The 14,311-nt window shown below is 43.4% G+C and overlaps 1 protein-coding gene across 1 annotated transcript in view; it reads right to left on the bottom strand.

Moving 5' to 3' along the window:
- The window catches only part of LOC130192529 (protein kinase C-binding protein NELL1-like), a 238,494-nt gene extending 225,147 nt beyond the window's left edge, over positions 1–13,347 (bottom strand). Inside the window, 2 exon segments of the mRNA XM_056412589.1 lie at positions 12,574–12,702; positions 13,248–13,347. Of these exon segments, the coding sequence (XP_056268564.1) occupies positions 12,574–12,702; positions 13,248–13,296 (178 nt within the window). The 5' untranslated portion in view covers positions 13,297–13,347.
- Positions 13,348–14,311: the final 964 nt, after the last annotated feature.

Below are 14,311 nucleotides of genomic sequence, written 5' to 3'. Positions count from 1 at the left end.
ATGTTATATAGAGTCGGGTAATAATATGTTTTGAACAGCACAAAATGCACATTTCAGATTTAGATAAGATAAGAGAAGATATTCCTTTATTAGTCCCACAGTGGGGAAATGTCAGGATCACAGCAGCGGGTGCACATTAGAGCATTAATAAAAATAAAAGCATTAATACAAATAAAAAAGATAAAAATAAAAATAAAAAACACAATAACAATACCAAATACCAAATACTAAAATACTAAATATACAGAGCAAACAAAATATATACGCAATATAATATAAATAAATTATATAAATGTGTGTTTCTTTATGACGGGATTTATGCGTCCAACAGCAAACTCAAATACCGAGCTAGAAGCTAAAAAACAAACTTTTTTTATTAGCGTCTGCTCGTATCGGACACGCGTCCTTCCTCCATCATATCCTAGTGCGACCAAGACGTCATTAGCTGTAATTAGTCGTAACAGAGCAAATTCAAATTCCAATCTGCGATAGGTTATAAAGCCACCGGAGTGAAAGTGAATGCAATTACGGCGTGACTACGATAGCATCAAAACAAAAAACAACGGCTGCAGACAAAGCGGGGCTAATTATATCAGGCTTTCTGATGGAGATAGGGAGGTGCTGGAGGCTCATTCTCGCGCCTTCCACGAACAGTTTGAGGCGGCGATAAATAGACAGAGTTTAATTGCTCCACGTGGGGTTATTGTGCCAGTTTCCAGTCATGCAAGCCGAGGGTTTGAAAACGAGTGTGTCCTATTGCAGATGACATTTCCCTGTGTGCGGTAATGAGCCCGACTTCGGAGGGGGCTTCGAGTGTACGATGATGCACGATTGCATCCACTTTCCAGATGGTCACTTCTAAACTTGCAACTTTCGTAAGAGCAAAAACACACACAAAACAGCCCAATTTGCCGGCATTTATTTTATTATATAATATGACAGGATAAAATCCAGCCTGCGTCTGTGCAGTGAACTCTGTATGGAGCTGCAATATGTGCTGTTGTTTTTAAAGCTGTACCCACGGACTATGAATGTGTATGCACACCAGGGTCAGTTTTACAACCACATTCTACAATGAAGAGAAATAATCTGAGAAGCTGCGTCCATTAACAGATCTTTAAGACCAATGCGTCCTTAATCTTAATCCTGAATTATACACTTTATTTACCTTTCATGTAGGATATGCCAGATCGTTAGGAAAGAGCAACGACAACATCTCGAGAAAGAGAGCAGACAATTTAAACCAGATTTTAAAAAAATGAATCGACCAAAGGAGGAGAGTTTAAAGATTCCAAAGCCACACAAGTAAAGAATCCCGTGGAAGTTAAATGTGATTTGGACGTGGAGGAGGAGAGTAAAGTTGTAAACACAGAGCATGGGAGTCGAGGTCAATCGGGCTGGGTCCCGAGAACCGGAGCCAACATGGCAGACCGAAAAGCAACGCGCATTTCGGTGCCTGGCCCGAATGAAGTTGAAGGAAAAAAAGCTACGAGCGCGACAGTCTGATATCCGTTTTTTGACAGTGCGGCCATGACAACGGCTTTTACAGGGAAAATGGCCGAAGAGGTTTTTAATGTCGTCATTGTCAACCGTCGTTTTGTGGTTCTTATTTTTTTAGTATCAGTTCAGGCATCGGTATCGATATTGTGTTTTAGACATTTATTGCATGCATCTACAATTTGAATCACATATTCCACCACTTGTGTGAACCTAAGGCTGTGGTAAACCAATGTCCAGCACCAAAACAGTTGGTCCACATGAGTAAAGGGATGTTTTCACAGGAGAATTGAAGAATTTAAAAATTCAACTTTTCAGGTGTAGGGCCAAATCATCTTTTTTTACACTGTGCATAAAGATAATGATGCTTCATTATATAGATAGATGATATTTTTCTGCAATTTCTGATGAATAACACATGCGTATGTATCAAATGCAAAGTGCTTTTTAAAAAGGTGTAAAATCGAGCAAATAACCTTTGACCCCAGAGGGATGAAGAAGAATAGCCGGTCCACACTAAAGTCTGTTTGGGTAAAACAAAAACAAATATCGGACATGATGAATTTAGATATCGGCCAACTCAACCAAGAGTGTTTAAAAAAATGTTTTAAAACCACAACAGATGGTAAAAGAGAGTTTGTATCAAAAACGGCGAAATGCAGCTCAATGCCAGAAATAGACCCCTCGCTGTAAATCCGTGCTCTTGATCGTGGTCCCAAAAGGCCGGGATACTCCGGACCAATTATATGGATCTCCGGTCCGGCTGTGCCAGGTGAGATCATGTTTCCCACATCCAACCGAGGGCACTTGTTCCTCCACGTTGCCATAAAGTTGGCAGCAGGGGCCCAATGGAGATGCGTCTGCCCCTTTAAAAAGATATCGCCCTCATGTGCGATGAATAATTCAGGCGGAATAATTCCGCCGAGGGTTCCTGCGAGGTGGGCACCAGTGTCTCTCCTCCTCCAGCAGGAGGAGGACAGCCAGGAAGCTCATCCATAAAAGATGAAAGGTTTGATCGCCTCCATTGGATTCAGCTGCGCCTGCGCAGTCGGCTCGAGGAGTCGTGGCCCGGCTGAGCTGGCGGCTCGTGAACTGCCCACAGCCTCTCGGGCCTGCCTGCACGGGGCTCTCTGTAATATCTGTGACATATGCAACCCGACTCCACTCTGCAGTCAGACGGGGACGGTATAAATAGCAACAAAATGGATGCAGGAGAGAATGAGACTTCAGTGAATCCTTCTGGGTTTTTACAGCAAATCTCGTTTGGGTCACAATCGAGATTTCGAGATGAAAAAAAAAAAAAAGTGTCATCGCCTATTTCTCCCACTCGAACCGCCTACGGTCTGATTCCTCTGCAGCATCTGCGATTGTGAGCTAAATTTGGCTCTTTAATTTGCCATTTTCCTTCTTTTTTTCCCCATTTTGTTGCATGCAGCTCAGCCTCATTTCCAGCGTGCGGGAACACACAGATCCGCTCGAGTGGAGCCAAGCCTTCCTTCTGTCCAATCGTCTGACACACACATGATAACATTTCACTGGAGCACATCAAAGATTGGCATATTTTTTACTTTCTAAAAACAGGAGTCACATGTGCAGCGCCGATATGCTCAGAGGAAAGGAAACCTGCAGCGGGACGTGGATTTATTTTCTGTGTTGTCAGATCCTCCTCGGTTGCCCCCCCCACCCCCAAAAAGACATAAAAAGGCCAAACTTTCTGGTTCGAGGCCGTTGTCTTTAAAATAGCACTGGAGAGACCAGTATAACTGGCCATCAACTCAATCATGACCTCCATCGGCATAGTCGATGGGTGAAATCCCAGTTGGTACCAAAGTGGGCCAGACGGATTTGTACACGGTGGCTCTGGGTTGACGGAAAAATCTGTTTCTCGGAAGATTTGACGGCGATTTTACAAAAGCTACTAAATCTTTAAAAGAGAGAACTGGTGGTGAAATGGAACTTATGCTGTATCTAGAAGATGCCACAAAGGCATTAAGAGTCACGAGGTACAAGCTAAACATCATCGTTCACGTTTCTAGACTGGATTTCAGAGCAAAAATAGAACTTAAATGAAACGATGTTTCGCAGCGGATCGAAATGTTGCATTCCTTTCATTAACATACGAGAGGTCGGGCTTCCTTTCAATTCAGATTATTTTGTATGGCCCGATATCACAAATTACACATTTTCCTCAGAGGGCTTTACAATCTGTTCGACATACCTGACCCAGAACCTCACATTGGATCAGGAAAAACTACCAAAAATGTGGGGAAAAAATCATTTTTAACATGGAGAAAAAGGGAAGAAACCCCGTTTTGATGGATTGAACCCGTTTGCTCATCAGCTCGTCGTTGCAGCTGGACAGATTTTAAAAGATCAACTGACAAGAGGTCAAGTGTTGTTGCCGAGAGGTATTGGTCGTGGTTTTATCTGAGACGTTGTGCATGTGCGACAACATAAGCCCAGCATCAGACCCGGTACTGGTATCCATGGCATGCCAAATACATGGCTCCCTGAGCCGTTGCAATTCCTTCATTCGGTCTCTTCAGCCCATGTATCACCATCACCACCATGGTGGCAAGTTAGACAGCCTTTATTTGTCAGCCAGTAAAGAGAGACAGCCGATCTGGGAGGACAGAGGGCCCCCGGCACGGATTCAAACCATTCCCATTGCCGTTGTGGGCGATGCGTTTAAACTATTAGGCGACCAGGGCACCCGTAATTTATTGTGGCCGTCTGTGGTGTTATGGGAGAACCGCCGAATCGTATCTCTCCAGGTCCTCAGGACACATACAGGAAATAATGAATGGACCTTTGGTGTGAGAGCGAGATGCCAATGTGTAAGGTCTTGAGACATCGAGTTGAACGGCACACAGGCAGACAGTGGAGCCAGCGACAGCGGGTTTTTTTTGCTAATCAGTAACCTGTTGATTGAGTGTTTACACCTAGAATGTATGAACCAATCAGCATTGAATTATTAGATTAAATCATGGTCAAAAATGTTTTTAAAAAGCCCTATAAACACATGAAAGCAAGGCGTCTGGCGAGGTATCAGATGCGAGCTCCCCGTTTGTTTGGGAGATGTCAGAGACGAAAATGTACATCATTTCAGATAATTACGAGCTCCTCTTTTCAGTGTATTCAAAGACGGTAATCATTGTAATCAATCGTTTTGCCCCGCCTCAATTCAGGCTTTAGACGGCAGGGAATCGGGTTTTTTCTCCAGTCTGCAATTAGAGAGAATCATTATTGCCCTTCTTCCTCATTAAAAAACTATTCTGATGTCGACAGTGATGTCGTTTTAGATCTGCATGTATCGATGTTTTGGCAACAACAACAAAAAAAGCTTAAACAAAGTTCAGACGTATCGTTTTATTGACGCCATAAGATTTAGAGTTTCGAGAGAATCACCTGGGATGGATGTGCAAGTAGACAGACTGATAAGTTATTGCATTGTCAGTTTGCAACGGTGGTTTTAGTGTCCATTTCTTTCTCCATCATTGACGACTTTCTTGTATGATTGGTGCAAAAAGGACAAATAAAGCAGTGTTCAGTGTGACAGCCATTGTTGATCTAGTCTGGTCTTGAGGCACACACAAATGTGTGTTAGTTTTAGTCAAAATAAATAATGTTATCCTCCAAAAACGTTTTAGATCAGTTTTGTTAAGACATTTTTATATATAATATAACAATATATAGAAACAAATGTCTCTTATGTTTGTCAGCAATGTTTTTATTTATTCAAAAATCCTTTATTATTAAATCAGAGTATGTCAATTCATCTTGTCCAGCCAAAACCATAATTGTTGTCATTATCTGATGGAAACCACACGTTTGAATTATTAACAATGCGATTATGAGAGCTGGATTTATAAAAAAATATTTTTAAAACATGCTTTTTATTGCTATGTACCATTTCCTAGAAGTGGCCTCGGCTCATTTTCATTCACCCAGGTTTAACTGATCTTCAACTTTGCTGGTTGAATCTATGTGGGTTCACTTTATTTTGAGAGTTTTTTTTTTCTTCGGGTTCTGGAGGGCCGAGTGGGAAGACGGCAGCTGGTTCCTGTCTGTGTTCTGCTGTTAATAAAGTGCTGGCTGCACTTACGGACCCTCAATTTTTCTTTTCAAATCGGGACCAATTGCAGGAATTGAGTGATTTCAGTCTCACAGGTTCAATACACACTTATTTCAGCGTTTTCCCTTCCAACAACTGTTCTACAATAGCCCAACAAAAGTGGCAGCTGAAATCACTCGAGCACTGATCCATAACGCTGTGATTACCGCTCTGCTCTGTGCGGCGTAATGGAAAATCAAAAATGCTCCCGAATCATCCAGACTCCAAATTTGGACAATAATCTACGAGCTCGCTAGCTGCACAATCACCAGTTTGCATCGACAGCTGAGGAGAGTTAAAGTAACGAGCGTCTTCATATTAATCCAGGTCGTCGTTTCACTGAGGCCATCCCTTTGAGTTCACAATTCAGGAGCCAGGTCTTGGACTCGGAAAGCTGGAACACATGGCTTTGATTGAACCTTCAGTAAATCCCGCCCCCTAGACTGCAGACCGGCCAATCATAGCGTAGCATCAACCAGCTCTCTAGACTCACACGCAATTATTTTCTTTATTTTCTGGCTGGTTTTGTGGATTTGGATCTCGCCATAATTGAACATTGTGCAATAGTGATACTTAATACCCGAAGATGTTGGAAGGAATTATTTGATTTTAAAACATTACATTTATCCGTAACATGAAAAGAATATTAGGAACTCGCATTAGCACTGCAACGCAGGCTACGTGAGGCTACTGAATGTCCACACATGCCGCTTTTTAATGATTGTGAAAACCGTAAATAACGACGACACAGATTTAAAGAAACAGGGTCATTCCTTAATGTCATTGTCTTATCTCTCATTTGCCAGACTAGACGTCGTGCTTCACCTTTAAATTGTGATCTGCATCTTCATAATCTGTTTTCTCTACTGAATCAGTTTGACATCCTGGATGAATCCTTCTTAAAAAGAATGTCAATCAGCATTCAGTAGTTTAGTAAATTAGGAAAAAGTAAAAGCAGGATATGCTGATTTATTCATTGTTCAATACAAGTTACTATTCAACTGCATTGGGACACTTTGGTGAGAGAAATCCTAAAAAAAGAGCTTATTGCGGTTTAGATAAACCTCCATAAAAAAACTGTAATAAAATACACGTCTTAACATCAGTAATTAATTGAACATGAACATGTCATAACTTGTTTATTTAACCGGAACCAAAGACTTAATTGTCAAAACAACAAACTCAAGTTCCTGTAAAACAGAGACATGTCACGTTTACACTTTGGTTGCGAGGTGTGATGTGTTAATTAGTTATTGGCCTGTTATTCACAGGGATAACAACGAGTACAAAAGGATGAACTTGAGCGTGAAGCCGTTTGCTTTCAACCGGTGCTTGTGTGTAAAAAAAGGGAACAAATGTGATTTTGAAGAAAGAAATGGTGTGGCCACATTGCATTCTGGGAGCGTTTCCCACTGTGTTTCCCCATGACAATGGGTTTCTGCCTGTACGGTTGTTAAACATCAATGCAAAGTATCTCTAATTGTGAAGGGCTGACACTAAAAGCTGACATCTTGATGTGTTGCATTGCTGACATTTTTCCTGCAATTAAAGTCCATTGTAGTGTTGCTGGAATTAGCTTGGCGTACGCTTAACACGCTACATCTGGCAAGTTATTCACAGGGATAACAACGGATACGAAAGATGAACTCAGAAACACAATGTGCATCAGCTGAGGCTCTTTATCGGGCCGCAGTGAGACGTTTTAGTGTGGATTTCTGCTTTAAATCGAGGTTGGAAAAGAGGTTTTGACTGGAATCCACAGGAAGGTCGATTAACATTAATTAAAAGACCATTTCAGCCCTGAAGACTGCAGAGTTGTTACATGAGAAGGATAATTGGGCGAAAAGGCTGATAAGAGGCGCGCTATAGATCTCAGGGATATCAGGATCAAGGCTCTATTTGTTGTTCCCCTTCTAACTGTTTAACATTAATGATTTTCAGTAAGGGAGTCAATGAAGCACAGAGCGATCCAAGCAGACCAGACATGTTTGTCAATCGGTTCATTGTAGCAGGCTTCAGAGAATTCAAATAACCAGGAAATAAATTATTACAGACGACTTCGGGGTCTTTATGGCTCTTATTGTAAAAAACCTGAAGGAAATATTTAAAGAAGCAGTCTCAGATGACAAGAAGATAGGAAGCAAAGGAGGGGTTAGTTGAACATGGATTATCATATTCTGACTCATTGGCCAACATGTCATTCAGCTTGTGATTTATTTCCTAAAATCCCTAAAACAAGACGACCTAGATCTTAAAACAGATCATTTTCCAACTCACTAAACTATCGTGCAAATATAGTATTCAGGTAATTAAAAATATATATATTTCCAGCCATGTTTGCTTTCCAGATGTTTGTCTGGGACTAAGTGGAGATGTATTCAGTGTAGGGCTGGGCAACGATTAAAAATTGTAATCGCGATTAATCGCATGATCTCCCTGATTAATCGCATTTGTATACGCAAAATCCAATTATTCATTCAAAAGTAGTGTATAGCGCACTTCTATTTGAAATGTTCTGCCATATGAATGAAAGTGCCATAACATGTGTTGTCCCTGTTAGAGTGAGACACCAGAAAACACTTTCAGTGCAGTTTGTCAATTCCTAGAACTTGACACTTATTTTAAATGTTCTGCCATATGAACTAAAGTGCCATAAAATCTGTCAGGACATTGTCAAATGCACTGTTATGCAGAGACACTGTGACAGAGCGCTGGAGACTGAAGCAGGGACATGATCAAAGGCAGTCGTCTCGCAGCAGCGATCATCTCTGGTGCTCTATCTGCTCAGTGTGGTGACTATTTGTCACATTCCACTGCTGTGCAACTTCAGTAAAGTGTCCCGCGCACGTTTCAGCATCATGTGTCTCCTCTGTTTTCATCAGTCAGGGCATGTGAATGCAGCGCCCACTTCTCATCAATATAATGCACAGTCACTCCGAGGTCATTGTGGTTACAGAGTGATGTCCAGTAGGGTGACCAGATTTGAGTTTGTGTAAAAGAGGACACTTCGTCTGGGGGCTGAGATTAAACATCTCTCTTGTTCTGCCTGTTTTGTGATATGCATGCCTAAAAGGTGCCTAATATTTCTAGACTGAAATAATATCGGCATTATAATTATTATAACTATGAGGATTTTTTAGTTGCCTATTTTGTGGAGCCCCCTCAGGACTTTGTGCCCTACGCACAGCGCGTAGTGCATTATGGGAGCGGCGACGCTGGTTGTAGTGTATAGCATGCCGCACAAACAACAATGAACTAGTGGAGGCGGCAAGGTGCTCCGTGTTGCCAGATTGGAGATGGTGAAGTATCGTACCAAAGGCTCAAAATGGTTGTATTTGGAGGATAATTATCGTGTATCTGGCAACCCTGAGATCGGTCGACCAATGACTGTCCTCTAAACCGTCAGAGCTCACGTAAGAAGGGAGATACCATTTCCAAAACTTGTCAGGGCTAAATACGAGTTCATGAAAACCCAGAGAAAAACAAATATCCGACGAAGCAAAATCCCGGACGTTTTTGGAATCCCTGCCGGACGCATTTTTTAGGGCTCAAAAGCAGGACATGTCCGGGGAAAACTGGACGTCTGGTCACCCGATGTCCAGTCGTCCCCAGTGAGAGCAACAGGGTGCACGTTGTGAAGCTGTCGCTTTTGCAGTCCTCTCCTTTTCATCCAGCTCGTGTATTCACCGTGTGATGTGTGTCTTGAGGGCGTCTCATACCTGCCGTCATTTGTTGAGATTCTTTTTCCCCCACAAATACTCTGACTTTATGATGTTATGTCCATTGTTTTGTCGTCTGCATTGTTTATAGTCCTCTAGGTGTTATGTCTATGTATTGTCTTTTGTCTAAAAAAATTATTATTAAAAATAAAAAAATTTATAAAAAATAAAAAAATAAAAAAAACATGCGTTAATGCGCGATAAAATAATTGTCGGCGTTAATTAAGTGCTGCGTTAACGCAAGATTAACGCGTTAACGTGCCCAGCCCTAATTCAGTGCCCTCAAAGAGAGTTTAACTTCCTGTAAAACTATAATGCCCTAGACGCATTGGGGGAAGAAATTGCTGGATGGATGAAAAATGAAGGTCTTTATCTTCGTTCAGTGGCGTAAAACCAGTGTAAAGTTTGTCCTGAGTTTGGCATTAAGGGAAAGGTCATGTTGTCACCTAAATGAAGAGGATTTATTCTCAGCACAGTGGTCTATTGAGGACATCACAGACTCAGCTGGTCTCTACACCGTCAGATAGATACGATTCAAAATGAGGTCAACTCCAACACCAGAACCGGCGGCATAAAGTGGAACCAATTAACAAGCGATCCCAGTTGAAAGGATATCACACATTTCCCATCACACTCCCAAACACTCGTGTTCCTCTTGTTATGGGACCAGATGACCAGAGCTGATCCGATGTGCTCGGATCCACAATGGGATGTCACAATACCAGAAACCAGTGCCAGTGAAGCTCCACGATTCAGTCGCCAATTTGATACCAAAAGGGAAAAAGAAAACAATAGATCCCACGCACACACGCTCCTTTATTTCCATCACAATCAGGACCGTGCTGTCCTCCAGCTGCGACAGTTAACATTATCTAGCTCATCTTACTTTATAAAATGTCCTATTTCCCCGAGAACCGAGCACCCAGCAGAGGAAAGTATGAATCAATTGCCAAGATATTCCACTGTAGACCAAACAAAAAGATCAAGGGACCCAAATGGGAGACGAAAATACAAACTGAAATAAACATTCACATCATTTAAAATAGACATCCCCATTGGGAAAGAGGCGTCCGACGAATGAGGGAGACAATCTGGGTTCCGAACGTCGGGCGAAAAACTAGGTCAAGCCCCCATCGAGACAAACTAAACTTCATTCAATACATCACAGAAGTTCCCACAATGGAAAGCGATCGCGAACGAATATATAAATAACATTAGGCGACGATAACAAACACCCGATCAATTAGCGGAGCTTTGTTGTCGCAGCGTAGGGATTAGAGTATTCGTCTTGGATCAGACGTCCAGATAAGGACCCGTTCGAGGAGGCTGCACTCGTCCGCCTTTGTAGCGATGGCACCGGTGCATCACTCTGGTAAAAATCTATTTCCTAAAACAAACCATCTGTTTGGGAATCACTAAGAGAGACCGGAGAGACCGGAGAGACCGGCCCCAGCGTCCAGCCAGAGCCCTCTCTCTTTCTCTCTCAGTGCTATTGACACTAATTAGAACGCCACGTTGCCCTTTTTTGCTCCCCTGAGCCATTTGATCGGCACTACAATATGTTCCGCCACAATGTCTGCAATCAACGCGGATGAAACACGGCGCCGAGCCGAGGAGCGCCACGTGATTGCGTACGGCGCGCATAAATCCTCTAGAATAATCAGTGACCCGATGGAGCGCCGCTTCTTCTCGACCGGTAATCAAAGACCGTTGTAGTGCAACCTACGAGATCGGAGAGTATTGTGACTTTTTTTTTTAAAGAACGTGGTCCTCTGTGGGGCCCTCTGGGTCACGGGGGCAGTGAACGCAGCGCATCCGGGTGGGCAGAGGGGTTCAAATCGGTCCTTCTCCAACGCCTACAGGTCCAGTTTCCCTCCTGGATTAGAACTCCTGGTTTCCCACACTATCTGGCTGCTGCACCTCAACCCTGGGAGCTTTCAAACTATAGGGACAGCAGCTTGGAGCAGGCATGTGCATGTGCATGCGTGTGCGTGTGTGTGTGTGTGTGTGTACTTGCGTATGTGTTTTAAGTAAAAAGTGAGGTTGTGTATCCCTCATGGCCTCCAGCACGGAATCTTGGACAGCTTCACCGAGTTGCCTCGGCTTCATTCACAGAGCCAGTAGCACATCGAGCCAAGCACTCAAGAAAATAAAACCACACACACACACACACAGACACTGACCACTATCACCCTGGCGGTATTCAACACCCAGTGCAGCTTATTTGGGATTCAAGCTGCTGGTGTTTGTGCCAGGCTCTTTTGAATTTGAATATTTTCCTGCCAGGAAAGTGAAAAAGACTCAGTGTTTCATTCCAACATCGCATTTCCATCCAGGTTGGACCCGCCAGGAGGAGAGGATGTGAACCCGATACACACTGCCTTTAAAAATCGAAGCGATCAGAATTGTCACCTGAATAGAAGAAGTTTCAAACATCATAATAGGGGTTCCGATAGCTGCAGCCAAGCGGGGGGAAAAACACACACAGAAACGCACAGCAAGCGACTCATCACCAGAAGAGTCGGAGCGCTTCTCTCGAGCAGTCACCCCGCTATCTATTCTCCATCTTCCCTCACTGCGTCTCCACTCTTTCTACTTCTACTCCCCAACGATTCATCTTCGGCTTAAAAGGGGCTCCTCCGAACGGCGTGCACCCTTTTCAGAGAGCGCAGGGAAGTGAGTGAACAAAGCAAAGTTGCCTTCCGACACTTTGAACGCACCTCACCCTCAACGTCAACGATCAGGACTTGACTTTCATCCACAATTATCAGAGGACAGTGTTTTTTTTTTCTTAGAGGGTTGAAACCAGCTATGTGCCGTGTGCCCTTCAGGGTCCTTGCACCTGATGTCCATGAACCACCGGTTGTCGGGAGCAAGCGACCCTGGAATGCCGTTGGAAATCCTGCACAGACAACGAGTGCTCGAGTGCGTGTCCGGAAGGAGCCGGAGCATCTGCCGCTCGGGACAAATTAAATGTGGAGTTACTTATGAGAGCGGGCGTCCCCGGAGTTGTCCCCTCTGACGCATTCCAGGGAACACTGTGACACCAGAAAAGGTGTGGCGCTGCGTGGCTTTGCCCGCGCTAACTACACGAAACAAAGGATGTGCACGTGTGTGTGTTTGTACGTGTGTGTCTGTGTGTGTGTGTGTGTCGATGTGTGTGTGTGTGCAGCCGTGACACAGTGGAGACAAAGAGGTTTTCCGAACTTGCGCGGCCGATGGGGAATTGGGATCGTGCGTTACCTCGAAACAGGAAGGCTTTGGTGCTGTTGTGGAGCCCCGCCACTTGGGTAATTCCATAGGTGGCATTAGCCAGGTCAAGTTCATTGATGATATCAATCTGGTAGTCTTGATCTGATCCAAAAGCTCGAGCTGCGGAAGAGAAATCAAGGTTATGTGGACGGAGAAAGTGTTAACAGCCTGCAGAGAAGGTTAACGCTGATCCTGAAATGATTTTTTACAAAACAGTCACTGCTTAAAATGACTGGTGGTTGCAGGGGGGGCGGGCTGTTTTATTATACACGCAGAGTTCCGCTAGTGCTGCCCTCTGATACGCTGCCTAATCTGCCCGCAGAGGACACCTGTGTTCTCTCCGGGCTGTGGTAGTAACGTGCGCAAAAATTAAGGTATAAGAAAATAAATAATGTACAAAAATAAATAAATAAAAAGGTGTCATATCTGTTTTATCTTCTCTGCACACCGCGGTTGTTAAAAGAAAAATCAACTCAACAAAACAATACGCTGCAGTGCAAAGACACGAGCAAAAACTAATGTGACTGTGTGCGCCAGGTGCAAACTGAAGGAAAAAATGTAAAAATAAAATAAAAAGACGCGAAGAAGCGCGCGACACTCGCAGCACGAAAGTCCTCGTTGCTATAGAGAAGAAGAAGAAAAAGTGCCACGCGGCGTTTTCTTACCTGGTTTAGTAAAAAAGAAGAGAGATAACAAAGCCACGTAAATATCCATTTGTGTTGGAGTTGCGCTGTACAGAGTCCTCAGCCGTGCGCTCTGCTGCGTATAATAGCCACACTAACACCCGCTCTGGTCCGTCTGGCGCTGTGCGCACCGCTCTCTCCTCGCCTGGATGTGGAGGAGAGCAGGAACGGTCCACATCACACGAGCGGGGAGGGGTGGGGACGGTTCCCTCGGCGCGCAACCGGATTTGTTTGCGGCGTTTGAATGCGTCCAATCAGTCACTGCGCGGCACATCAAACGTGCGACGCGTCCACGTTTTAATAGCGACATATTTCAAAACCTGGACAGCAGGCTGGACTTTCTTTTTTTTTAGAATATCCTCAACCCGCCAATCGGCGGAGTCCACCCCCACCCCCGCTCAGACCACCAGAAACTTTCAATTTCGGAGGTGAGAAAATAGGCGTTTCAAAAAGGAAAGGAGGTGAGTGGAGGATATGGGAATTGTGGGTAACAGATAGGTAGGCTGCTCTCACTTGTCACAGTAGATATTATTCAAAGAATGTTCAGCCTCACGGGATTATTAACAACACAGCAGCTGACAAAGTAGAACGGATTGTATTATCTGCATGGAGACACTGTAGCCTGCAGGATATGTGTGTGAGGAATTTGTGTAATAGCACAGATGACAACAAAAAAAGTAGTTTTGCATTTCCACTTTGCTCTTTGTAGATCAATTCTACACGCACTGGTCACTTTGGAGATATTGAGCCATTTTATTTCCTTCCATTTATTTTCAGACTATACTGGAAAGAAAAAATACCCACACACATTAGTGTTTATTTTACTATTTCGTCTGTAGATTTCTCTTTAATCTAACAAAGTGACCATTAGATAAGGCCGTATATGTATATTTAAACATAACATCTCAGTCGTGTAATGCAACAAACTAAATGCTTTAATGTAACTGGGTAATTTGCTTGGTGATATCTATTAGTTTAACCTTTTTACTCTATTCGCTTTGTGAATTTTACGTTGCATATCTTTAAATTATTTATTTTTAAACAAT

This window comes from Pseudoliparis swirei, chromosome 4 (genome assembly GCF_029220125.1).
Source record: "Pseudoliparis swirei isolate HS2019 ecotype Mariana Trench chromosome 4, NWPU_hadal_v1, whole genome shotgun sequence".
NCBI classification, from domain to species: domain Eukaryota; kingdom Metazoa; phylum Chordata; class Actinopteri; order Perciformes; family Liparidae; genus Pseudoliparis; species Pseudoliparis swirei.
Note: the sequence above shows the minus strand (reverse complement) of the source record. Positions and strands in the feature narration are given on the sequence as shown.